This window comes from Sinocyclocheilus grahami, unplaced genomic scaffold, assembly GCF_001515645.1.
Source record: "Sinocyclocheilus grahami isolate Dianchi unplaced genomic scaffold, SAMN03320097.WGS_v1.1 scaffold26.1, whole genome shotgun sequence".
Lineage (NCBI taxonomy): Eukaryota > Metazoa > Chordata > Actinopteri > Cypriniformes > Cyprinidae > Sinocyclocheilus > Sinocyclocheilus grahami.
In genome coordinates, this window is record NW_015505205.1 from 184,808 (window position 1) to 210,770 (window position 25,963).

A 25,963-nucleotide genomic window follows, 5' to 3' on the forward strand; every position below is an offset into this window, starting at 1 on the left:
TATAACCACAGTTTTGAGACTGTCTTTGATACACTGTCATTTTAAGGAGAAAATGCTCAGCAGTGGTGTTGACTGATGAATTTGCACAAGGGTTGTCTTTAAGCATATTAAAAGCACCAGATAGATATCTAAACAACATTAAAAGCTTGATTTTTACTACAGCAGGTAAAACAGTAGGAAATATCCTCTGATTGACTGTAAATGTGTCACATCTCAAAGCAGTTTTGATAGCTAATAAAATAGCTTGTCGCTGGAAACTTGGTTCGGATGGTTTGGACTTTGTTTGGACAGTAATTGAATTAATTTTTATATCATGAGTTTTGTACTTCAAACAGGTTAATTAGTTGTCACCCACTTGAAGAAATAAATGCATTTTGATTGAAGTGATCACTTATAATTATATTTTGAACTAAAGGTGGTTTTGAGTTGTACAGAGTTAAAAGTGATTTCATTAAAATTCGGAACGTTTCTCGTTTAAGATCTTTCCTAGTGGGATTCAGTTCACTGAGCCATGAACAATACAGAACTAAGCACTTCAGCATGCGCACTTGTAATACACTTATAAAGTACTTCAGCACCCCATGGACAGATAATAATGATTCATGGCCAAACTAGTATGATTTCATTACATTCTCCAGTTCTTTCATAGCTCCCATGCATAATTTAGGGAGACGTTTATGTAAGGTACTTGCAGCCTGGCAAACTTTTGCTTGTAGGCCATAGCAACTCACAACAAGCTCTCCATTAGGATGGAATATTCATGAGCGCCCAGGCAGGTTGTGTAGACCGATGTGAGAGATACGGTGAGATTAAAACCGAAATAGAATGAGTCGTTGGGTCCAAGGTGATGTGCTGCTTTTTCTCCATCCTTCAAACGTTTGACAGCTCTCACAAAGGTGTTGGAGAATTCAGTACCTTCTTCCTGTTTTTTGTTCATGTTCCCTTTTTTTAAAACAGCCTGAAGGTCCCTCAGTACAGAACAGATGGTAAAATGTTCCTTTTGATCTTCTTTACAGGTTTCAAGAGTTTTCTGGCTGTCACATGAATCACAAACATGCTCCAGTCTGTTTATAAGTGCAGAGCATAAATTGGCAATAAGTATTTAGATGCTTTTTATAGTTATCGGGGCTTCTCTTGCTATTTTGCTTCTGATGGTCTGGCATTGTGCAAATCTACCCAGGCCAGATTCATAAACTGTGTGTAAGTGACAAACTAAAAAGAAATTCCAAACTCAACCGAAATGTGAGAGTGTTTCAAGACAGTTGATGTAACCTTACAAATTTGTATACCATATTGTATACCTTACAAAGGAAAACGTTTAAATAGTTTTAATATATTAAACATTATTGACAAAATAATCTTATTAACATACATCAGCAAGGTAAGGTTATCTATTTGGCTAAAACAAAGATGAGAATTTTTTGAAACGGCAAGAATGACTTGTGACCCCTGGTGATCTGTAAAGGTACTGCAGGGGAAAAAATGAACAAAAATTTTACAATTTGAATGCAAATTATCTAATGACCTGGGGCTGTATTTACAAAAAGTCTTAAGGGCTACCTAACAGCAACTCTTAAAAATTAGGGGTGTGTCACTTCTAATTTTAGGAATAGTAAATTTTTCATCGAAGAGCAATTCACAAAGCTTTTTAATGCTAGAAGCAGCTCCTAAACCTAGGACAGCTTATAAATGCTCTGGAGGACTTCTAAATTCGTAAGAGAAACTCAGAAATGATCAGAAGCATGGATGTTGTTTTTAGTCTGTATTGCAAGTGAGTAAATATTGGAATATCACAAAGAAATCAACCTTCTACAGAAGTATTGTATTGAATCGTGTAAGTTTTATGTTTCAGGTTTTTTTTAGTTAGTCCAGTTCACCTTCCTTTAACCTTTCTTTGGCAGTTCTGTATTATCCATTGGTATATGTTTACAGTATTTTTGAAATATTGTTTGTTTGTAAGCATGTTATGGCTGATAATATCACCATGTAGAAGTTAAAAATTTATATTATTTTGTTTAAGCACATTTGTTTAAGTAAAAACTGAACTGACAGGGCATTAAAGCATTATATTGTACAATATAATGTTGTAAATTTTTCAACGATTGCATTTTATAATGTTTTTTTTTACATTTTAAGTGAGTGTTCGATGATGGGTAAACAGGGAAATGAGCATGCACAACTAAATATTCAATATCGGCCAATACTGAAAAAAAACTCACTAATATATGGAACCAATATTTTATGCATCCTCAAAGTTAGTTAATGTTCCATATGAAAGTTGCTATAAATAGAATCTCTACCTATTTTATATTGTGGATAATTATCTCTATTGGCTGAGAGTCTGAGTGAGGGGTGTCTGTGTCTGTGACTTAAACAATGCCCTTGAAAAAACCCTGTTAAATGCTATAATTTCCCAGCATTGAAAAGAATGTCTATGAATGAATGCTTTTTCATTGGGCAAGAACAGTAATAAAAGTTTAATTCAAATTTAAAAAAAAAATTCTAGCACACGTTACTACTTACCATATTTGTGACCAGGCCAGAGAAAATAACAGGGCCAATAGAAATCTGAACTGACCCGATCAGGCTTGCCGAAAAAGTATTTTAGTCAAGAGTTAGGCTGTTCCTTTTGACAAAACTGATTGATTGCTGGATTGTCAAATGCCCGGCTGCTTGGCAGGAAGCAGTTTTTTCTCATTTGTGAGCACTTAAACATATCAGAGTCAAGCACATGGAGCGATTTTTCAAAGATGGCATCTCCATCCTGCCCCCATCCTTATGCCGTTCCTGCAGTTTGCATTTATCACCGTGTCACGCTAATGCTGTGTAAAAAAAAAAAAATTCTATCACACGTTACTACTTACCATATTTGTGACCAGGCCAGAGAAAATAACAGGGCCAATAGAAATCTGAACTGACCCGATCAGGCTTGCCGAAAAAGTATTTTAGTCAAGAGTTAGGCTGTTCTTTTTGACAAAACTGATTGATTGCTGGATTGTCAAACGCCCGGCTGCTTGGCAGGAAGCAGTTTTTTCTCATTTGTGAGCACTTAAACATATCAGAGTCAAGCACATGGAGCGATTTTTCAAAGATGGCATCTCCATCCTGCCCCCATCCTTATGTCGTTCCTGCAGTTTGCATTTATCACCGTGTCACGCTAATGCTGTGTCCACACACTCTGAATGCAGGTCAATAGCAAGGTTACAGTCATCTGATTGAAGCCTGATCAAATGTTCCTCCACCATGCTGTTGCTTTATAGGTAGTAATTTATCACATAGGACCAGTCAAACGACATTCGGAGTACTTTAAAATGACCTCTGGATGTGGTTGGGTGGACAGACAGATGCCCTTTGTATTCTCCCTTTCAAAATTCTGAAGCTCTTGCGGATATATTAACTCCCCCTCTCTTTCCATTTCATTCTCCGCATTTTGTTATCTACCTACCCATTTGGTCTTTCTCTGCTAGTCGTTGCTTATTGTGCTCTGTCATTTTCCCTCCACATCTCCACTGTGTATTTCCGTTTATCTTACATAACTGGAATCAGAGGTGATGACCTTCATTCTCCTCTGTACAGTCTCTCTCTGGGAATTGCTGGCCATAAGCAAGCCAAAGGAACTGCTGTCTCCTGTAGGCTTCCTTATCTGAATCTGGCTTAGGATGTTATAAAAACGAAATATTTATATGCAAAAAAAAAACAATTTTTATAATAAGGGTTATCTAGACCAGTGTTTCCTAACCGGGGTGCCGTCTGTCGAGAGCAGGGGTGCCGTGTAAAAAAATATTTTTTTTATGTTTTTAAATTGCAAAAATTTTCAAAAGAGCATCTGTTATATAGTATCCATTTCTGATGTTGCCAATAATTAGAGATGCACCGAAATTCCGGCTGCCGAAAATGAGGAAACATCGATGTAGTACAGTATTGTTTCTGTCTGCAATAGCCCTACTGTGTTGTAACATGGTGTGGTATATGGGCAACTCATGGTAACGCTGCCCTCTCATTTATTGATCTGCTAAATGCTATGTTATGCTCACGTGTTCTGGTAATAATAGCTTTCTAGGACTAAACATTATTTGGATAATTGGTAAAAAAAAAAAAAAAGTTAAATATCTTAACCCTACTGTTAGACCTACCTGAAAAACTAAAAAGCTATTTATTTAATTCGAAGGCCTGTCATTATTTTTTATTTGTGCTATCATTATTAATTTCTTTATTTGTACTTATTTTATTACTGACTGCTTACTTGTCATTTTTTATTCAATTCAAAGTTTGAAATCAAGCTATCTCGTGCTACTGCACCAAAATTACCGTAAAATTAAAATAACACTGAGTGAGCACAAATTTGTGAGATAGCTAGTTATAATGATAATTAAACAATGTTTACATATGTATAAAAGCCTACATTAAAATCTGTCATATAAATTGGTCTCTTCATTAGAAATTAACCTACTGATTATCACCATTGATGGACAAAATTTGTAAATACTATTAAAAATATCTGTATGACATTATATTCTGCAGTTCTTCCCTGTTGTACCGAATATCTATACTTTTCAAATTATCATATCGAAGTTAGAAATTCAAATATTGTGACAAAATTTATTTTGTTGGGTGCCACAAGTTTGTTAAAATTTCCAAAGGGTGCAGCGACAAAAAAAGGTTGGGAAACACTGATCTAGACTATTAGGTCTTAAGCCCTTTATAATTATTCTGGTTTATGTTCAAATTACTGAATGTTTTAAACAGATTAACAAAATGGAACAAAACTGTCTGAACATAGTTTTGAAATATCTTTTAAAAGTTTGGGGTAAAATAGCAATGTTGTGAAATATTTTTGCAATTTAAAATAACTGTATTCTGTTAAAATATATTGTAAAATATAATGTATTCCTGTGGTAGCAAAGCTGAATTTTTAGCAGTTATTACTCCAGTCTTCAGTGTCACATGATCCTTCAGAAATCATAATAATATGATGATTTGGTGCACAAATAATATTTTGTATTATCAATGCTGAAAACAGTTTTTTTGATAAAGTTCAAAAGAACTGCATTAATTTAAAATAGAATATTTTTGTAACAATGTAAAAGTCTTTACTGTCACTTTTAATCAATTTAATTTGTCCTTGCTGAATAAAAGTATTAATTTCTGTATTAATTACTGATCCCAAACTTTTGAATGATAATGCATATCCATCTGTATGTGTATATAAACCAAAAGTATATATATATACTTTTATATATTTACTATATACTTATATATATATATTAAATATATACTTTCTACTTCAAAAACGTGATACATAAATGGTTGAACTGACACAAAAAAGTGTTTTGATGTTTTAAAAGGTATAAATCTAGAACAAAAGAACTATTGAGAAAGATTTTACCCTGTTAACAGTCCAACAAATTGTTAGCATGCTAAAGCATTCTCTGAGAAGTTATGTCTCTAAATTAATTTTATTTAAATTGTAGTTTTTGTTCAATTTTATATTTAAAATTAGTTGATTTTATATTTAATATTATTTATTGAATATCTCAATTCTTTGTTTTAACTTAAAACATTTTAGTGTTTGTGGATGGATTGTGAATGGATTAACTGTGACTAGTCGGCCATCTTGACCCAATATAGATAGAGGCCTTTATGTACGCTTTTGTGCTGCATCGCAGGAGGTATGGATTGTATTGTTGCCTGCATGACCTTTAAAATGCATTCAGACACACTTCTACCCCAATGCTTTTAAGGTTAAATAGTTTCTTTAGAAGCAGTTGCTAAGTGTTACCTAGTTGCTTAGCATTGTTGCCCTCAATAATGCCATGTTGTGGTTGTGATGTCGTAAATGCAAACCCAAGCTTCTGATTTTCCAATTATCAGTAAGTACGCCTGGCTAATGGGTTGCCTGTGTGAAAGTGATATTGCTCTGTGAAGTGATGGCTTGAGTAGCCCACACAAAGCAAAAGGCCTTACTATGGAGGCGTAACGTAATATATCCATGTATCTATAAACGAGAAAGTGCGAGAAGAGCAGGTGGGTGAGAAGGGGGAGAGCAGGTTTATGAGACACGTATTCGGGTGAAAAATGAATCTAGGAAGGAAGTAACGAGATAAGAGGAGAGAGAAAATCAACAGAAGTAGAATGAGGTGAAAGAACGAGGAAGAGAGACGCAGGATGACAGTGACAGCACGTGTTTGTTAGACATTGCTCTGGAAATATTCTCATCGTGTTTCTCTCTCAAGGAAAACCAGGTTACCCACTTGCATTGCTCTTGCTGTTGGACTGCTATAATTCCCCCAGGTAGCCCTAAAAATAACAGAGTCCATTTTCCACAGCGTTTCCTCTGTCTTTCTCACTATCCCTCTGGCAGTGCACATTGTTGACAGAGATGTAATCGGGGGAATGAAGGATATTGCAACCACCAGCACACAGAATAGTCACAAATAAACTAGCAGAGTTATTAGCAACCCATGGGGCTCATTGGAAATATGTGCATGTGGTGACATTTCTGCAAAATGATATTACATTGCTTTTTGCACGTTTCATGACACTTTTAAAATGAAATGTCCATTGAGTGACACTAAAAGCATGCTCATTTTTATCCAAAACAGAACGTGAATCTTGCGATGTTTTATTACCTTGAATGTTGTTCGTATTACAGTTCGGAAATTAAATGTCTGGTGAGTGGCGCTGAAAGGTTAATGCTTTATAGCATTTAAAGGCCAATTCACACTGCACTGACAAACACAGACCAATGCTGACAAACACCAGAACGTCACTTTTTAGACATTCCAAGATCTGACAAACCAAGCACTGACTAATGCCAACAAAAGGCGATAGGGGTAACACCCTGAACAAATGTGTCTGCTGCCGTTTGTCTGCATCTGTGTTAACAAGACCAAACCTAGAAAAAAACGCATTTGCTGAAGCTCTTTATTTCAGATCTTTTATTGTGACTAGTGTTTTACAGGATTTGTACCCAAACGCTCTGTATACTGTAGCAAGTACAGTGCTGTACCGGGTGAGCATCCGAGCAAGTTTACCACATCAGAAAAGTCATACTTATGGAGCTGGTTATGTGGTATAAATGTCAAAATATATTAGTTTCAAGTCATGCTCTATGGTAAAAGTATATTGAGGTCATAACATAGTATTGTGAGAGGAACTGCATGAAAAAAACTTTATTAATCAATAATCGTCTGCTCCCAATCATAATTTATGTGAAAAGGAATAAAAGTTGTTGGTGTTGTAATGCCTGTAGTCTTCATTTCAGCTTGAAATTGCAGTGGATTGTATTTATAAGTAGGCCTATGTTTTTGCAGAAATAACAAGATACCTTTTCTGCAAATTGTGATACTTTTTTTTAATTGTTGGTAGCTATTAGCAGATGCCCCATAAAGAGGTGGAAAGGAATAGATGTCTCCAGGAGTTGTCTGTTAGAGTCATTGTAATGGATATACAAGCAGGCGAAAAACCCAGTGCTTGAGGAAAAAAGTGGATGTTATTTGTGTTGCAATCATTTCAAAACATTCTGATGGTGTAGGGCAGAAATAATTTTAGGCAACTACATAAGAAGTGATCAAAAAACACAGCCACATGAGTCTTTTTGGAAATGGAGCTCGAGCGAGTTGCTTGAACACTGTTTGAGCGAAGTCTCAGCCTCAACTCACAGTCTGATGCTTTTTGCACACAAAACTGGAAAGCAAGTGGCAAGCTGTATTCTGACTGGAAGACTTTACACATTTTTTGTTGTTTTTCAGTTATTTTGTGTCAATTTTATTATAATTTTTTATTGTGTGAACTGTTAAAGTTGCAATGAAACATATTGTGATGTATATCAGGGTGTAATATGTGACCATGAACCACAAAACCAGTCTTAAGTGTCAACTTTTCAAAATTGAGAATTATACATCATCTGAAAGCTGAATAAATAAGCTTTCCATTGATGTATGGTTTGTTTGCCTTTAATCACCTTTAAAGTTATCCAAATGAAGTCCTTAGCATTGCATATTACTAATCAAAAATTAAGTTTTGATATATTTACGGTAGGAAATTTACAAAATATCTTCATGGAACATGATCTTTACTTAATATCCTAATGATTTTTGGCATAAAAGAAAAATCTATAATTTTTACCCATACAATGTATTTTTGGCTATTGCTACAAATATACCCCAGCGACTTAAGTTTTGTGGTCCAGGGTCACATATATTATCGAAAAAAATCTAGGGTGAGGACTTGGTGTACTAAATGATTGGAGATCTAGTTTAATTGAAGGAAGATCCAAACATTTCGATTAAAAATTACAAGATAAAAAAGCATGCACATAGAAGAATCGTTCAAATTAAGATATATTTTCATGCTTTGCCAACTTTAAGGCATGAAGAGAACATAAATAATGGAGTATTGCTGCATTAAGCTAAGGCTACACTATGTTTTTGTCCGCTTTCTGTGGTTAGCATTATATGCTAGTTACAAACCCCTGATCCTGACACTAACTAAACTGCCTAAAATTTTCAAGCAATCCTCAAGATTTTAGGTATCTCTGAAATCTTATACTGTCTCTGAGTAGGCACTCAGGTTCTTTGAGTAGCTGTAGATCTTCTGGGTATTTTTCCACTACTGTTTTATGAATGCTATCCGAACTGTTTTTCGCCTACTTCTTTATATAGTGGGGAAGTAGGCATGTTTCAGATAAATTTGCCCCTAAATGACGCTTAAAAATGAATTGTGGTTGGTGTCTTTACATGACAGCCTGCATTGTTTGTTTGTTTGTTTGTTTTATGCTCTATAAGAGTATGTGGGGTCTCAGTTGGTTTACATTTAATGAAAATTGCATAACAACAAACATTGCAGTTATGCAACAGCTTGATTCCCCAAGTGTTATTTTGACATTTTCTTTTGATAAAATAGCATCTGGTGTTGGCATATGAAGCCTGCTATATATATATATTGTTATCTATATATGCGTTTATGTATATGTGGGTGTTTGTTTGTTTGCATGCACACGTGCGTGTATTGTGAAACGGCTGTTGACTTATTTTTATGCCCTTTTCTGTGCGTGGGAATCGGAGAGCAACCATCATGATGTTGCCACTCACACTTCTCCAATCACTGTGTGAGTTTCATCTTCTCCACTCCTTGTTTCTGATCTTCATGTTTCTTGGAGTGTTGCACGACCAGCCCTCCCCGGGCCCCCTCCTTCACATTCCTCCTTTCTCTCAGAGAAAAAAAATAAAAACGACAGAGCAGATGCTGATCACCCCGTCTCTCCACATGCGTGCGTGTGACGTCAGAACCCGCCTGCCTGTCTCTGATTGTGTCGGAGGCATTCATTGCGATGTGTTCGGGTGCGGGTTCACTGGTGTGGGTGTGAGACTACAACATCTTTTTTGTAACAACCAGTTCATGGCTGTTTAATCAGAGCCAATTGTTTATTTATTACCTTACTTAAGCCTCTTTTTCTCTCCGTCTCTATACTCTCTGAAGCTTGATTTCTAGTGTGAATGTTTTGGAGACATTCACTGGAAGTGGTAAATGCCCTTGCCAAGGACACTTCAGAGCTTTCATTTTGGTAATGCAGTAATACATCAACACATAGAGCGGAAAAACTGAAACACACATATGAAGAGAGTGCATTCTGCAAGAGCAAGCCAATGTTTTCCGATAATTCATTCCTCCGCATGCCCCTCCTTTTTGCTGAAGTTGCTATGTGACGGAACAATGAACTAGAACACCTAGTGAACAGCACTCAGGGTGCAGACTTCTATTATTGAATTTGTATCATCACAGAGATGAGGGGAGTGCTCATTTTATTTATGTGTATCAGTACTGATTATATTGCATTTGTTTTGAATAATGTATCCATGAGCTGCATGTGTTCCTCACTTAACTTTCCATTGTCCACCGTGTTCATTTCTCACATTTATTTCAATCTTGTACTATCTATCTATCTATCTATCTATCTATCTATCTATCTATCTATCTATCTATCTATCTATCTATAGCTAGATAGATCTGTTGTTATTTTTTGCAAAACAGTCTGTACTTGTAATATTTGTACATTTTTCAAAACTTTCAAATAAGGTTTTTCTAGCTAAAATTCAAAGTCTTTGCTTTACACTGTAAAAAACAGGAAATGTACAGATAATTTTCTTCAAAGACATTATCCATTAATTTTACAGACATTTAAAATCAAACACAACACAATGCAGTGCAAAATTCTAAATAGGCCTACAGGTAAAATACCTGAAAAAAATCAATATGGAATTTTTTTTACAGTACATTGTTATCTATTTTTACAGATTTTTTTAGGGTGTAAGTAAAAATTAGCATTTTAGTTCATTTAATTCTACAGACAGACAGATAGTTTGTAACTTTTATACTGGCATGAATTCTGATCACAGAGTCTGTATTTTCAGTTATTTTCTTAGACTCATTCATCTTGTGAGAGAACATGATTTTTCAAAAGCACTATTCTTGTCTTTAGGGGTAAAACTTTTTAATGAGGAACAAATTACTGAGTGGATCATTAGTGGCTTATGTAAAAGTTTCTCTTTTCGAGGTATTGCTGAACTTTTAATACCAGGGGACGGGTAGGTTTGTAGTTACATACCAAAGATGGAAGGAAGATAGAGGCTAACATTTAAAGAGTAGAAGAAGAGCTGGAGGTAGAAAGGTCAAGACATCAGTAGATAAATATACAGAGTGTGAGTAAAAGCTAAACCCGGGAATAGGATGACTAGAAGCAGGATAGTGAAAAGAGAAAAAGGAGAGCTATATAGTGAACTGTAAAATTTAGCTTAACCTTTTTTTCTTTCTTCCCCACCATCCATCTTCAGTTCCACCTACATATGCAGCACCCACACCTGCTGTGCCTCACTTTCACACCGCTCACCTTCTTTATTTATTTCTCTGCCCTGAACACATCACACATGCATTCGTTTGTCTGCTTAAAAGCCCAATCTAACGGCCTCGCTGGTTTACATTGTTTACATACACGCTACATTACATAATTTCAATGTGAGACACACATCCACAAACCTCTTTAACGCTTTGTATGTTTCTACATGAGACTGCCACAAGCTAGCTTGGCTATGAACACCAAAAAGAGCACATTAGCTTGTAGTTTGCAGTTGTGACTGTTGTAAAATCGATACCGCTCTTACTCCCACTCTGTGGTAAAAATACACGTATATGCTCTGATTTGCCCACGAGGCTCAACCACAGTCCCTCTGCAACGCCCACTCAGTTGTGTTGCTGCTCGTGCCAACTTGTGCCAGCCCAATCTTCACTCCAAACGGGGGTGTTTTGCTATTTCCATTACAATACTTTGATGGAACTGGGAAATTTGTATGCATATACATAATTTGTATTTGCATGACTTGCAAGCATAAACATTTGGTTTACTTTGATGTATTGAGTGTTAAAGATTACAGAATCCAGAATCCAATTGAAATATTACCAAAGGTGACATTATCTAGCTGGCTAAAATAGATAAGGTTAGTTGAAATTAAGGAAATGATCTGTGATATGAATAGTATTATTATTATCATCATCATCATCATCATCATTAATAATAATAATAATAATAATACAGATTGAATTATGTTGAGCAGTTACATTTTAGCTGTATAATTTCTAGATATTAAATGATCAAGTATATCAGATTACATTACTTGTTGGACACTATATGGACAGAAGTATTGGGACACCTGATCATTACACCAACAGGGACACTGCACTGCAAATACACAGATATTAATATGGAATTGATTCCCCTTTTGCAACTACAAAAGCTTCCACTCTTCTGGGAAGGCTTTCCATAATATTTGAGTGTTTCTGTAGAAATTCTTGCAAATTTTTGGGCTAGAACTCCTAGCCCACAATCTCCATTCCATTTCATCCCAGTGGGGTTTGAGGTCAAGTGGGCCAGTGGGCCCAGTCAAGTTCATCCACCCCAAACTCATCCAACCAGATCTTGCTTAGCACACAGGGGAACAGTCATGATGGAATGGAAAAAAGCCTTCCCAAATTGTTCGCACAAAGTTGTAAGCATTGTCCAAAATGTCTTGGTATGCTGAATCATTAAGATTTCCCTCTGTTCACTGGAAGTAAGATGCATAAAAGAGCACCATACCATTTCCTCCTCCGCCAAACTTTACAGTTGGTGCAGTGCAGTCAGGCAGGTAATGTTCTCCTGGCATCCGTCAAACCTCGACTCACTCATCAGACTGTCAATCAGAGAAGTGTGATTCATCACTCCACAGAACACGTTTTCACTGCTCCAGAGTCCAGTGGCATCGTGCTTTACATCGCTCCATCCCACGATTGGCATTGTACTTGGTGATGTGAGGCTTGCATGCAACTGCTCAGCCATGGGAACCCATTCCATGAAGCTCCCGCCGCACATTTTTGTGCTGCCATTAATGCCAGTGAAACTCTTTGGCTATGGAATCAGCAGAGCATTGGCGACTTTTACACACCACTCGATGACCCTGCTCTGTGACTTATCATGGTCTTCTGCTTCATGGCTGAGTTGCTGCTGTTTCTAAATGCTTGCATATTTCCAATAATACCACTTACAGTTGATCATGGAATATCTAGCTGGGATGAAATTTCACAAACTGGCTTATTCACGCAGTACCACGCTTGAATTCACTGAGCTCTTCAGTAGAGCTCGTTTTTTCACAAATGTTTGTAAATGCAGACTGCATGGCTATTTTATGCACCTGAGGTAATGGGTCTGATTGAAACCCCTGAATTCAATAAATTACAGCTGTGTCCCAATACGATTGTCCAGTTTGTTCATTTATATGAAACAATTTTTTTTTATTGTGGTGTAGCCAAATGTGATCTACTCGCTGGCCATTACTAGCTGTGTTTCATTGTCCCAAGACATTTTATTTTTGAAATACGTGCCAAACAATAAAGGATGCTTTGTTTGTCACTTGCTTTGTGTTTTTGGATTTAAAATATGTGATTTTGCTCTTTTATTGCCATCCCATCACATATATCCCATTACATTTTTTCACGCTTGTGTTATGGTTGTTTCTCTCAATAAAGTGTGGGATGCATAGAGGTGTGTAGACATATGAATTATTGCTTGTGTGTGTGTGTATGTGTGTGAAGACACACCTGTAGAACCGCAGTGGTCATTTTTTTCATCACAGGCAGTCACACTTCTCTAGCAGCCCTGCTAATCGTCCGCCAAGTGAGGGGCCACAAATCATGCCAGAAACACACATACACACCCCACTGAAATAACAGGTGTGTGTGTGTCTGTTTGTGGGTGTGCGCCATGCTATCTGCATTATAGCAGCCAGATTCCCCGTGACAAAATGGGCTTGAGTCCGATACGACTGTGTCCTGCTGTCTGTAATTGCATGCGGCTTGTGGTAAATGTTTAGGATGCCAGCCAATTTCATGAGCAAGTGTGACTGAGGGAAATTATGCAATAGCACTGTCTGCAGAAGAGAGTTGGATGCTGGCGTTCCTAAATTTTGGATGGTTTGACAGATTATTAAATAATTCAGAGGTTGTATGTGCCGATCTCTCTTGAAACGATAAGCATCATTTCGACCAAATGTGATGCCCACCACATAATTAAGGCAAATGATGTTCATTTCAATCTCATAATAATTTGAGTGAACTTATAATGAGCACATTTGAAGTCTAAAGGGTTGCTTTTGCAAACAAGACACAATGAAGAAGAAATGTACATACTGTATTTTAACTCCCAAAATTTTGTATTTACATAAAAATGTAGGTATTAATGAATTAATTGCCACTGCGTCTCGGATTGCAGTGGTGTGACATAATTCAGAACAGAATTTTAAATGAATATTTTTTGTCATTTAATAATGATGAGTACGGTGACCGGGAGGTGACATGTTCGGTTCACTTAGTTTTGTCGTGGCCACAACGTAACTCGTGGGAACATGATAATATGTCGTGGCCACGAGTTATTAATTTGTGGGAACGTCATATTAACTCGTGGGGACATGATATTATGTCATGGCCACGAGATCATTTTGTCGAGGTAACGGCATCCTTATGTCGTGGCCTCGAGATGCATCCATTTTTCGCGACCACGACTTCTCAACGACACATTTTTCTTGTGGCCATGAGTAATGCGTAAACAAACCTGTGTGACCATAGCAACCCAGGATTATCAGAGATAGATTCATTAATATTTTATTTTGAATTAAGAAATTAATATATTTATTATAGAAATTATTACATTATTAAATTATTACAGCATATTAACCATAGGCCTTGGCTATCGGACTGTATTACATGTGATAGTCAGCATTTAAATAAAGTTTATAATGAATAAATGTTACATAATATATGTTACATAATATAAAATAGGCCTACAAGAAAAAATTTTTATCCATCCTACAGTCTTGTAAGTCCATTTACTGATTGTCTTTTTCCCGTAATATTATTATTATTAGTTATATTTTTATATTCGTTTATATAAATTTTTCCCTTCATTTCGATCTCTTTATTTAATGTTCTGAATACTTTTGTAAATAATAGCCTACTGTAAATGCGAGACGTGCCAATAAAGCTTTGATTATGCTGACTGGAATTTTTGCTGAAATTCAGTTTAAATTGAATATATATTTCATTTTATTTCGACTAATTAATAGACCATAATTATAAATACTATAGTGTTTCGTTGAGGAATGAATCATTCACGTAGTTTCATTTGTAAATGAAAACACAACACGCTCATTTATCATCACACACGGGCATAAATACAATCATAAAGTCAAAACTTTATTGGCATAATTGTCAGGTGTTTATTTGCTAAGTATATGGTAGGCTAGCAAATACTAGCATAATACAAAACGTTAACTAGGTAAAGCGATACACAAATTGAAAGGGGAAATAAGCATATATAACAATAAATAAAAAAATATAGCCCTAATAAGTTAATGTAATAATAATAATAATAAACAAATATTAAATTAAATGTTTAATGTTAATAAAAATGTTTTATCCATTTTTGATAATCCCGGGTTGCTATGGTCACACAGGTTTGTTTACTTATTAAACTCGTGGTCATGAGAAAAATGTGTCGTTCCCTCAACATAAGAAGTCGTGGTCGCGAGAAATGGATGTCGTTCCCTCAGCATAGCATCTCGAGGCCACGACATAAGGATGTCGTTACCTCGACAAAATGATCTCGTGGCCACGACATAATATCACGTTCCCACGAGTTAATATGACGTTCCCATGAATTAATATCTCGTGGCCACAACATATTATCACGTTCCCACGAGTTATGTTGTGGCCACGACAAAACTAAGTGAACCGAACATGTCACCTCCCGGTCACCGTAGATGAGCTGCAAATGAGCTGCTGAAAATATCTCTGTAGAAATATGTGTGTGTGAGAGTGTGTGTGTCCGTGTCTGTGCCAGTGCCATCTAGGCCCCAGGTAACAAATGACTTCCTATGGTAATTGCTCTAATGAAGCAGGGAGGAGAGCTGTGGAATTCTTAATAGGTGTGCGCAGAGTGTAAGTGTTCACAAAATTAGGTGCAGAGGAGAGCAAGACAATAGATGAGATGGAGTAAGATGGGAAGATAGATGTCTGGTGAGCTAGCCATGCAAAGAGTGTCCCGTTTGTCTGTTTTCTCTTGCATCTTGCCAGGGTTTTGAGCCCTAACAAATTGTCAAAGCCGTGTTATAATCCCTGTGCTTAAATTCTTGTTTTCACTGAGACTGGGATGGCTGTATGTTTGTATCAGAGCAGCACACTTGTCAATAGGATGCAGGCACATGATGCACCTGTTTGTTTTAGGGGGCACCAGTGGCAGGAGTAAAATCATTTTAATGACGTAGTAGTTTATTTTGTATGTGTAAGACATGTTAGTCCAGTGACTAACAAAGAGACCCAGATTAAAATTCTGGTTGAGAAATTCTATTCTATTCTATTATAAAGGGGTTCCCAAACTTTTTGGTCAGACTATTTAAAATATATATGTGAAGTACCCACTGAGATTAAAAGTTTATATTTTAATAATTCAGTCACACATTTGCATGTTCACATTCTCTGATGTTGATAGTAGTGGTAATAATAGTAGTATTAGTAATGATAACTATAATAATAATAATAATAATAAGTAGTAGTAGATAGAAATATTACTGTTGTAAATGACAGTTGCGCAGTAAAAAAAAATAATATTAGATCTTTATAATAATGAAATATGCTGCATGATTCAGTGCATGATCAGACTATACAGTGACTTGACATTAATTTTACAGTCAATGTAATTAATAGCTTTTCATCAACTTATGAACCCCAGTCTTGAAGACCCTATATATTATATTATAGTCAGCAAACAGGCCAGAAACACAGAGGTACGTTCTCACAACAACAGGTTTATTGACAGATATATCGCCACCTGTTGGTTTGGCACGCTCTTGACAGTGCTTCATATCATGCGTTTGCGTTTTCATGTGGACGGAGATTTTTTTTAAACGGAAGAAGGAAAAACTCCATTTATGAAAATACCCATGTACGTGTGGACATGGCCTGAGACTCCCGGAAGGCATGTCCTCGCGCCAGTTGCAATCCACAAAGGGGGTGGGAGTGTGGGCGCTCTGGAGGCCTCTAGGGACAGAGGCGGAACAGGCAGTCCAGGGGGCCATGGCTGGACGGCCTCTGTGGCCTTGGCCTTGGCACTTGGTCTGGCCGCTACAGCCAGAGACGTATAGCCCCCCCCCCCCAAAAAAAATTATTGGAGGAGACTCCAGGTCCCCTGGCTGTGACCGGCTCTGGGCTGGGCTCAGAAGTCCACTCTGGGCTGCTTTCTGGAAAAGAAGCCCTCTCCTGGCTGGACTTGGGGACACAAGCCCTCTCTTGGGACTGGACATGGGAACCACAGCCTTCTCAGGGCTTGATGTCAGGGCAGGAGCCCTCTCTGGGCTGGACATGGAAACAGGAGCTCTCCCTGGGCTGGACATGGAAACAGGAGCCTACTCTGGGCTAGACCTGGGATCTGAGGCCCTCCCTGGGCCGGACGCGGGAATCGCAGCCCTCTCTGGGCTGGACGTGGGAACAGGATCCCTTTCTGGGCTGGATTCGGGAACAGAAGCCCTCTCTGGGCTGGACTCGGGAACGGAAGCCCGCTCTGGGCTTGACGTGGGAACAGGAGCCATCACTCGACTCTGGTCAGGGGCTAGAGCCATCTTACGACTCTGGTCAGGGGCTAGAGCCTTCTCTCGACTCTGGTCAGGGGCTAGAGCCCACAGTCTTTTCCTCCTCATTCTCCTCTTTTGGGCTGAGGTGAAGGAGATAGTTGCTGTCATCATAGGACTTGAGAATGAATCGGCCAGCGGCCTTGAGAGTGGAGCGGCCGCTGGTTCTGGGCTGAAGACCGAAATGGTTCTGGGAGCTGGAAACAGAGGAAGTGGAGGCAGATTTCAGCACTGTTGGAAACCCACTTATGGGTTCGGGGAAACACAGAAGGATATAGGTGGTTGGAGCCATTGGCCAGGCATGTGGAGGGATTGATGGCAGATTCGGGGATTTCTTTCAATGGAACAGGCTCAGGAACACTACTCACTGGAACGGACTTGGAGTGCTTCCTCTACAGAATACGTTAATCCACACAACCACAGAATATCGATATATTTTTGCAACGAACATGTGGTTGCACCCGCTGGAACTTGTTGATACAGGTGATCATCCAAGCAGCACCAGAAAACGTGTCTTTAGTGTGACATTATTCCAGGGCACTTGATGTGAGAGCTCGAGGAACTACTCTAAAGCAGTCCTCAATCGGACGGCCATCTTGGAAGAGAGTGAGAAGAAGGTCTGCTGGGTTGTGAGGAGTGAGGGTGGTTGGAGCCATTGGCCAGGCATGTGGAGGGATTGATGGCAGATTCGGGAATTTCTTTCAATGGAACAGGCTCAGGAACACTACTCACTGGAACGGACTTGGAGTGCTTCCTCTACAGAATACGTTAATCCACACAACCACAGAATATCGATATATTTTTACAACGAACATGTGGTTGCACCCGCTGGAACTTGTTGATACAGGTGATCATCCAAGCAGCACCAGAAAACGTGTCTTTAGTGTGACATTATTCCAGGGCACTTGATGTGAGAGCTCGAGGAACTACTCTAAAGCAGTCCTCAATCGGACGGCCATCTTGGAAGAGAGTGAGAAGAAGGTCTGCTGGGTTGTGAGGAGTGAGGTGAATGCCCATGTTGTAAGGCAAATTTTGTGGGTCTGGTCTTCTGTCAGCAAACAGGCCAGAAACATAGAGGTAAGTTCTCACAACAACAGGTTTATTGACAAATGGGCAGTGGGATGAAAGGCAACAGTCTGAGGGTGAGTAATTCCAGGAATTCTCTTAGCTGAGGGTAATAGAAGACTGTCTCTTGCAGGTGATCCGATAGAGCGGTGGTGAACGGGAGCAGTGGAGCGAAGTAGCATCTAGGGGTAAGTAAACGCAGGTATGTAGTCAGGCTTAGTAATGCTATGCAAACTTTAAACCAGACAATGAGGCTGTGGGGAGAGTGCAGTGATATAGGGAGCCTAACGAGCTGAGACAGGTGCGGGCAATCAGAATTCGGGTGATTGGGATCTGGTGTGCACTGGGGCTGATGACTGTGGTGACGTGGTGACTGAGGCTGCGTTTACACTTGGAAATTTTGTGGGTCTGGTCTTCTCTCAGCAAACAGGCCAGAAACACAGAGGTAAGTTCTCACAACAACAGGTTTATTGACAAATGGGCAGTGGGATGAAAGGCAACAGTCTGAGGGTGAGTAATTCGAGGAATTCTCTTAGCTGAGGGTAATAGAAGACTGTCTCTTGCAGGTGATCCGATAGAGCGGTGGTGAACGGGAGCAGTGGAGCGAAGTAGCATCTAGGGGTAAGTAAACGCAGGTATGTAGTCAGGCTTAGTAATGCTATGCAAACTTTAAACCAGACAATGAGGCTGTGGGGAGAGTGCAGTGATATAGGGAGCCTAACGAGCTGAGACAGGTGCGGGCAATCAGAATTCGGGTGATTGGGATCTGGTGTGCACTGGGGCTGATGACTGTGGTGACGTGGTGACTGAGGCTGCGTTTACACTTGGCATTAACATGTGATCACCGTGATCTGATCAAGCAGATCGGATCATCAGTCAATCAGGACACAGCGCGTTTACACTTGGCAACATCAGCTGACTTCTCGATCTGGATAACAGATCAGATCTGTATTTCCCGCTCAATATTTAAATAAGTCTGCGGTGCAAAGTCGACCTGAAGTGGTAGGTTTTCTTTTGAAAACTATTTTCAGTCGCGGGACATTTTACAAATCAAAATAAATGTACGAGTCTCACTAGCGCACTGTTCTTCTGACAGTTTGGGAGAGAGGGGGCGGCGTTTTGCGTGAGGTCGACCTGCGAATGCAGACACGATGGCTGGATTGCGTTTACATTACACTGAGATCCGATCACTATGCGTCCTTGACTACATCTGGACCAGGACACGCTGATCGGATAACATTCCTATCAGAAGCGAGTTTACACTTGTCTTTTCAATGTGTTTGTGGACAACATCCGGATACAGGTCACATGTTAATGCCAAGTGTAAACGCAGCCTGAGACTCCCTGACTATTATATTATATTATATTATGTTATATTTAATACAGAATATGTGTATTGCATATTTATTTTTATACATCAAACTAATTTCAGCTGAACTTGAGAGCCAGTGAATGCCATTTTTATTGAATGAAAAAGAGCCAAATTGACATTTTCATAACAATTCATCCTTTAGAATTTCACAGGGAATTACCAAGTTTACACATTTCTGGCCACTGAGCTTTAGCCAAACATTTTTAACTATGATAATCAAGCAACTTCATTATCAGAGCAATAAATATATGTGCATGACCTTTCAAGATGCTTGCAATAAGAAAGATGTCACAAGAGATAAGTTCATTGTGCTGCATCTCCTTATCAGCACAGAGAGAACCCTGGATGAGAACACCCTTGTATTAATGTAGTGGTTTGGAATGTCTCTAAAGTGATATTCTTCCACCTACACACATTCACACCTTCATCAGAACAGCAATATCTCCCCTCATGGCCATGCTGCTTAGCCATGCCTGAGCAAATGTATCAGTGTGAGTGGGTGTTTTTCTGGATTACCCTGAAGGATGAAGATAAAGAGAGAGAGTAGAACCGAGAGAACACCCAGGAAGAGGTCCAAGGCTTCTTTGTACGTTTTTGAGCATTGGTACGCAAGTGATCAAAAATAGCTCACTAAGTAAGGAGTATCTGACTCATTTTGTGTGCAGTAAAATCTCACACCTCCGTGCTGGATCAGATGGCCAACCTGATGCTGCATGCATATCCATACCATCTTACAAAACAGAGTTTACAGTGAAGATGTTACGTTTTTTCTGCTTACTCCATGTTATCTATCCATGTTTGTGTTCTTGCCTTGGTGTTGAGGCAGTGCTGTCTGTTGTGAGTGTTGGTGATAACAGTGGAGCGATTCGTCATGGTGTGGACAGTGGGCTCTGGGGACTGAAGAGCATGAAGGCAGCACACAGGGGAGTAATAAAGCTACACCTCTACAAACATGGCTGTCCATAAATGTAATATTGGTCCAAAGTGATGTTGTTTGGAAATAGCTTATACTATATTCATGCTACTGTACATAATCAATACATGAAATGAATGTATGTAATCTATATATTTATTTATTTCCATCTAACAACAAATGGGCCAAATACAATTTTAAGTATATATAATATTTGCTTAAGCTATGTATTGCATTGTTAGCTTAGCAACATGCTAACAGCATACTATTGCCATCAATTATGAGTCATGTCTCCTGTGTGGTTTGTGTGAGGAGCCCTATTTATATGACGCAGTTACTGCCTATATAGAGCACTCCAAATCTGTCACTTATGAGGTTTCATTTCAGTTAGGATGCTGCCTTAGAAGAAGACAGCTAGGCAGCTCGTTAGGTTTGGGAACACAGTTTATATGTACCGTATCAATAAAAAATTAGACTGATAGCAGATTTGTGAAGTGCATATTTTTCTCTCCAGCAAATTTAATGTCATCACAATGCTGTATTCACAAAATCCGCTGACCCTAAGAGCTTGTAAGAAATGGCAGCTATTCAGGTGATCTCGGGGACTGTTGCTAGGTGGTGATGTCATTCTTAGCAGCACAGCGTGTACTTGAATCAGGTCATGCAGCTCCGCTCTTTCAAGTATCTCAAGCCTTTGTCTTCCTGAATAATTTATAATGTCTCAATGACTGTGGTCAGTCCACATTGTAACCAAAAGACCAAGTGTGTCCAGAGAAGATAAAGGACACATGGGTGAGAAAAAGAAAACCTCCCTGGCCTTTGGTTTTTGTTTGGTGTGGTTTGGTGGTTTGTACAGACACAAAGTGGTGTGGATGTCAATACTAATGAGAAGAAGCATAGTTGCGAAAGAAAATAATTATCCTGAGTGTGGTGAAGTGGAGCTTGTGCACGACAACAAAACCATTGAAGAAATGAAAAATTATGTTCAAGATGAAAGAGTGCATGTCCCAAAGCTGATTAGCGCACATGTTTGATTCACATAAACAACCTTTCTCTTTCTCTCTCGCATCTCATAGGTTGAGGATCAGGGGTTATGGAGTCTCTCTTCGGGGGCCAGTTGGGCTTGCTGGGGGGTAACGAGGGTCTTAAAGAAGATGGCTGTGGGGTGGGCTGGTCGAACTCTCCCTTATCAGAAGACATGTACTCTGCCTCCCACTTCGCCCTCATCAGCGCCTACCAGGACATTAAGACCCGTCTGGCCGGCCTCGAGCGAGAAAATGCAGACATCAAAAGAAAACTCAAGATTTACGAGATAAAGGTACAAAATACCCTAAGGATCCTTTAGTCTCAGATACTGCAACAGATATCAGCGGTCAGTGGCGTGACTACTGGCAGTGTGGGTAGATTTCAGTTCACTGAAAAAAATTAATTGGTGTAGGATTTATTCTTTCACTCAGAAATGGCAGCAAATTAAAAAAAGAAAAATGTAAAAAGAAATGGCAAATAGCACATTTAATTAAATGTGTTTTTAAGTAGAAAAATTGAAATACTGTAATATTCCAATAATCCAATAATTCAACAATTTACAAAAAAAATCTGTTTTTTTACGTGTACTGTTGTACAATATATCTGTCACATTTTGCTGTTTAGGAAGCACGCAAGAGGCACAAATAAACGAAAACAGTCTTTAATCCACGGAACACAGGTTACATCCACACTGGAAATGGCAGGAAACACACAAACATAACGAGTAGAACCGACCAACACAGAACGCAAAGGCAAAGACTTAAATACTGGGGATAATTAACAAACACAGTTGCCAGGAATCATAATTAAACTAAACGAGGACAGGAAAAAGACCATATAAGGAAAACCAGGAACAAAGACAGGGGCAAAACACAACAAAACAGGTCCATGGTCCTGACAATATCTTTATAGACCCTTTATACTGTACAATATGTCTTTATATGTTTAATGATTAAAACACTAAAAGTGTCTAACATTACTCTTCTTCACTGTCTCTTCTATAGCTAATTTCTAAAAGAAATGGCAAATAGCACATTTAATTAAATGTGTTTTTAAGTAGAAAAATTGAAATACTGTAATATTCCAATAATCCAATAATTCAACAACTTACAAAAAAAAATCAGTTTTTTTACGTGTACTGTTGTACAATATATCTGTCACAGTTTGCTGTTTAGGAAGCACGCAAGAGGCACAAATAAACTAAAACAGTCTTTAATCCACAGAACACAGGTTACATCCACACTGGAAATGGCAGGAAACACGCAAACATAACGAGTAGAACCGACCAACACAGAACGCAAAGGCAAAGACTTAAATACTGGGGATAATTAACAAACACAGTTGCCAGGAATCATAATTAAACTAAACGAGGACAGGAAAAAGACCATATAAGGAAAACCAGGAACAAAGACAGGGGCAAAACACAACAAAACAGGTCCATGGTCCTGACAATATCTTTATAGACCCTTTATACTGTACAATATGTCTTTATATGTTTAATGATTAAAACACTAAAAGTGTCTAACATTACTCTTCTTCACTGTCTCTTCTATAGCTAATTTCTCTCATACTTTATGAATATATCATCCATGGAGGCCACATATTCTAAAATCATTAAATTATACATTGGGGTCCAAATTTCAAATTCACAGTGTAAAGCATTTTTTCTATGGCATAACCTCTCCCAAGATAACACAGGAAAAAGGTTCAGTGTCGCTCTAGCTGTCTTAATGAGAACCAATAAATAATGATCAAGATAATGTTCACCTCATGCATATACGTCTCCAACCACCATCTTTTATGAACGTGTTTAAATTTTGCCATTTCTCTCATACTTTATGAATATATCATCCATGGAGGCCACATATTCTAAAATCATTAAATTATACATTGGGGTCCAAATTCCAAATTCACAGTGTAAAGCATTTTTTCTATGGCATAACCTCTCCCAAGATAACACAGGAAAAAGGTTCAGTGTCGCTCTAGCTGTCTTAATGAGAACCAATAAATAATGATCAAGATAATGTTCACCTCATGCATATACGTCTCCAACCACCATCTTTTATGAACGTGTTTAAATTTTGCTGGTGGGGATTGTGGGAAAGGCAGTTTAGACTATTTTAACGATGTCCTTACTACCTTTCTGGGATTTGAACGTGGTAGTTGCATTGCTGTCTATGTAGGGTCAGAAAGCTCTCAGATTTCATCAAAAATATCTTAATATGTGTGCTGAAGATAAACGAAGGTATTACGGGTTTGGAACGACATGAGGGTAGGTAATTAATGACAGAATTTTCATTTTGGGTGAACTATTCCTTTAAAGACCATTTGTGAAAATGCTATAAAATTCCCCAGCAATTATTTTATATGAACGCAGCACTTTTTACCAGTTTGTGTAAAGCCTGATGATCATGTTATCCAGCTTGATTTGAGAATGATCCACAAAGCATCTTGTGCTTCAGTGGAAGCATGAATAACTTTTGATTAGTGACCTAGAAATAGTGCAGAATCTTAAATTACTATTATGTAACTTTCCTTGTTTAAAACTGTCAGCTTATTTCCAGGTTTAAATGAAAAACATCCAGATTTTCAATGTGGTCTTGTAGACTTGTAGATAAAATAGTCTGCTAAACATAATTAAGCTTATTAAAATATCAAAATTACTCATTTTCAAATGCCGCAACCTATTAAACTAACCTGTAGTTTTTAGTATACCAGTGTAGGCTAGTAGGCTAGCTAGTGTCATATATATATATGACATAATTATCCAGTTAAAAAATGTGGTGTAGACATCCTTGTTAGCCCCGAACCCTTTCTCCTGCTCCTCGCTGCCTCATCTCACATTAAAGCAGAGACAGTGACACTGTCACAGACATACTATATAGGGCATTTAATTAGAGTAGAGCAGAGTGGACACACATAGCGAGCAATAATATGGATATCTAGCACACAGCAAAGAATTGCACTAAGAGCATAAAGCAATAATTAAACTAACCACTCCCTGTGTCGAGCAACCCTAGTTCAATAGATCTGGGGTGCATTTCCCAAAAGCATCATTAGACAACTATGATTGCAAGTTCCATTGACCTCTATTGGTAACAACAGAATGTATGACCATAGTTGCTTTTGGGAAATGCACCCCAGAAAGATTAAGTCAAACTACGTTTCTGATAGGTCTTTAATATGTGGTGCTCTACCATTTTAAGAGAAAGTGAGACACAAAAACATAAACATGAGTCTGAGAGATTAATGATATGATTAATCTGTTTATCCTAAATATAACTACAGTAAGTAAACAACTTGGCCTGTCAGAAGAAAAGACACATTGAGAATTGAGACATATTTTCATATTTTCATGTATACAGACTACCATTCGTACCGTTTGGGGTCAGTATGATTTAAGATTTAAGAAATCAAGTATTTTATTCAAAGATGCATTAAAGTGACTGTAAAGACTTATTACATTGTTACAATAAATATATATTTCAATTATGTTCTTTATATTAATTAAAGAATCCTGAAAAGAAATGTACCATGATTTGCACAAAACTATAAAGCAACACAACTGTTTTAAACATTTAGAAATTATTGTATTGTAATTTATTCTGAAATTATTGTAATATGCTGGTTTAGTGCTCAAGGAACATGTGACACTGACAACTAGAACATTCAGCTTTGCCATCACAGAAATAAATTATATTTTAATCTATATTAAAATGGTAATATTTCACAATATTACTGTTTTTACTGTATGTTTGATCAAATAAATGCAACCTTAGTGAGCATAAGAGACTTCTGTCAAAAATAGGGAAAAAATCTGGAAATTATTACTATTATTGCACCAATAGTAATGCCACTAATTCTGGTAAACACTCTTAAAAATAAAAGTGCTTCACAATGCCCTTGAAGAACCATTTTTTCAAAATGGTTCCCTAAAGAACCTTTAACATGTGAAGAAACCTTTCTGTTTCACAAAAGGTTCTTTGTGGCAAAAGAAGGTTCTTCCGATTATAAAAAGGTAAGAAAGAGATGGTTCTTTAAAGAACCTTTAACTGAATGGTTCTTCTATGGCATCGCTGTGAAGAACCTTTTAAGCACCTTTATTTTTAAGAGTGAAGGCCAAATGTTTTGTTTAACTATTATGGAGTTTCTTTGCACTTTCCATGTGAAAAATGGTGATCTATGAGTGTTCACCAGCTAAATACTGTGACTGGACAGCACTCATTAAGAGCTGTGCCTCCTTCTTGTATGAAAGAGCCACTTATACACACAAAACAAGATGCTCCTGATGCTGTTTAGATCACACGATTGTTAGGAAAGTAGATCACGTCTCTATTAATCTTTAAACATGATTGAGTAGCTTTTCACTTAAATAATCAG

The 25,963-nt window shown here is 38.0% G+C and overlaps 1 protein-coding gene across 1 annotated transcript in view; it reads left to right on the forward strand.

The window, feature by feature from the left end:
• The window catches only part of LOC107565677 (TANK-binding kinase 1-binding protein 1-like), a 51,696-nt gene that overhangs the window by 3,653 nt on the left and 22,080 nt on the right, over positions 1–25,963 (forward strand). Inside the window, exon 2 of the mRNA XM_016250940.1 lies at positions 21,634–21,875. Coding sequence (XP_016106426.1) covers positions 21,651–21,875 — 225 coding nt within the window. The 5' untranslated portion in view covers positions 21,634–21,650. The remainder of the gene's footprint in view (positions 1–21,633; positions 21,876–25,963) is intronic.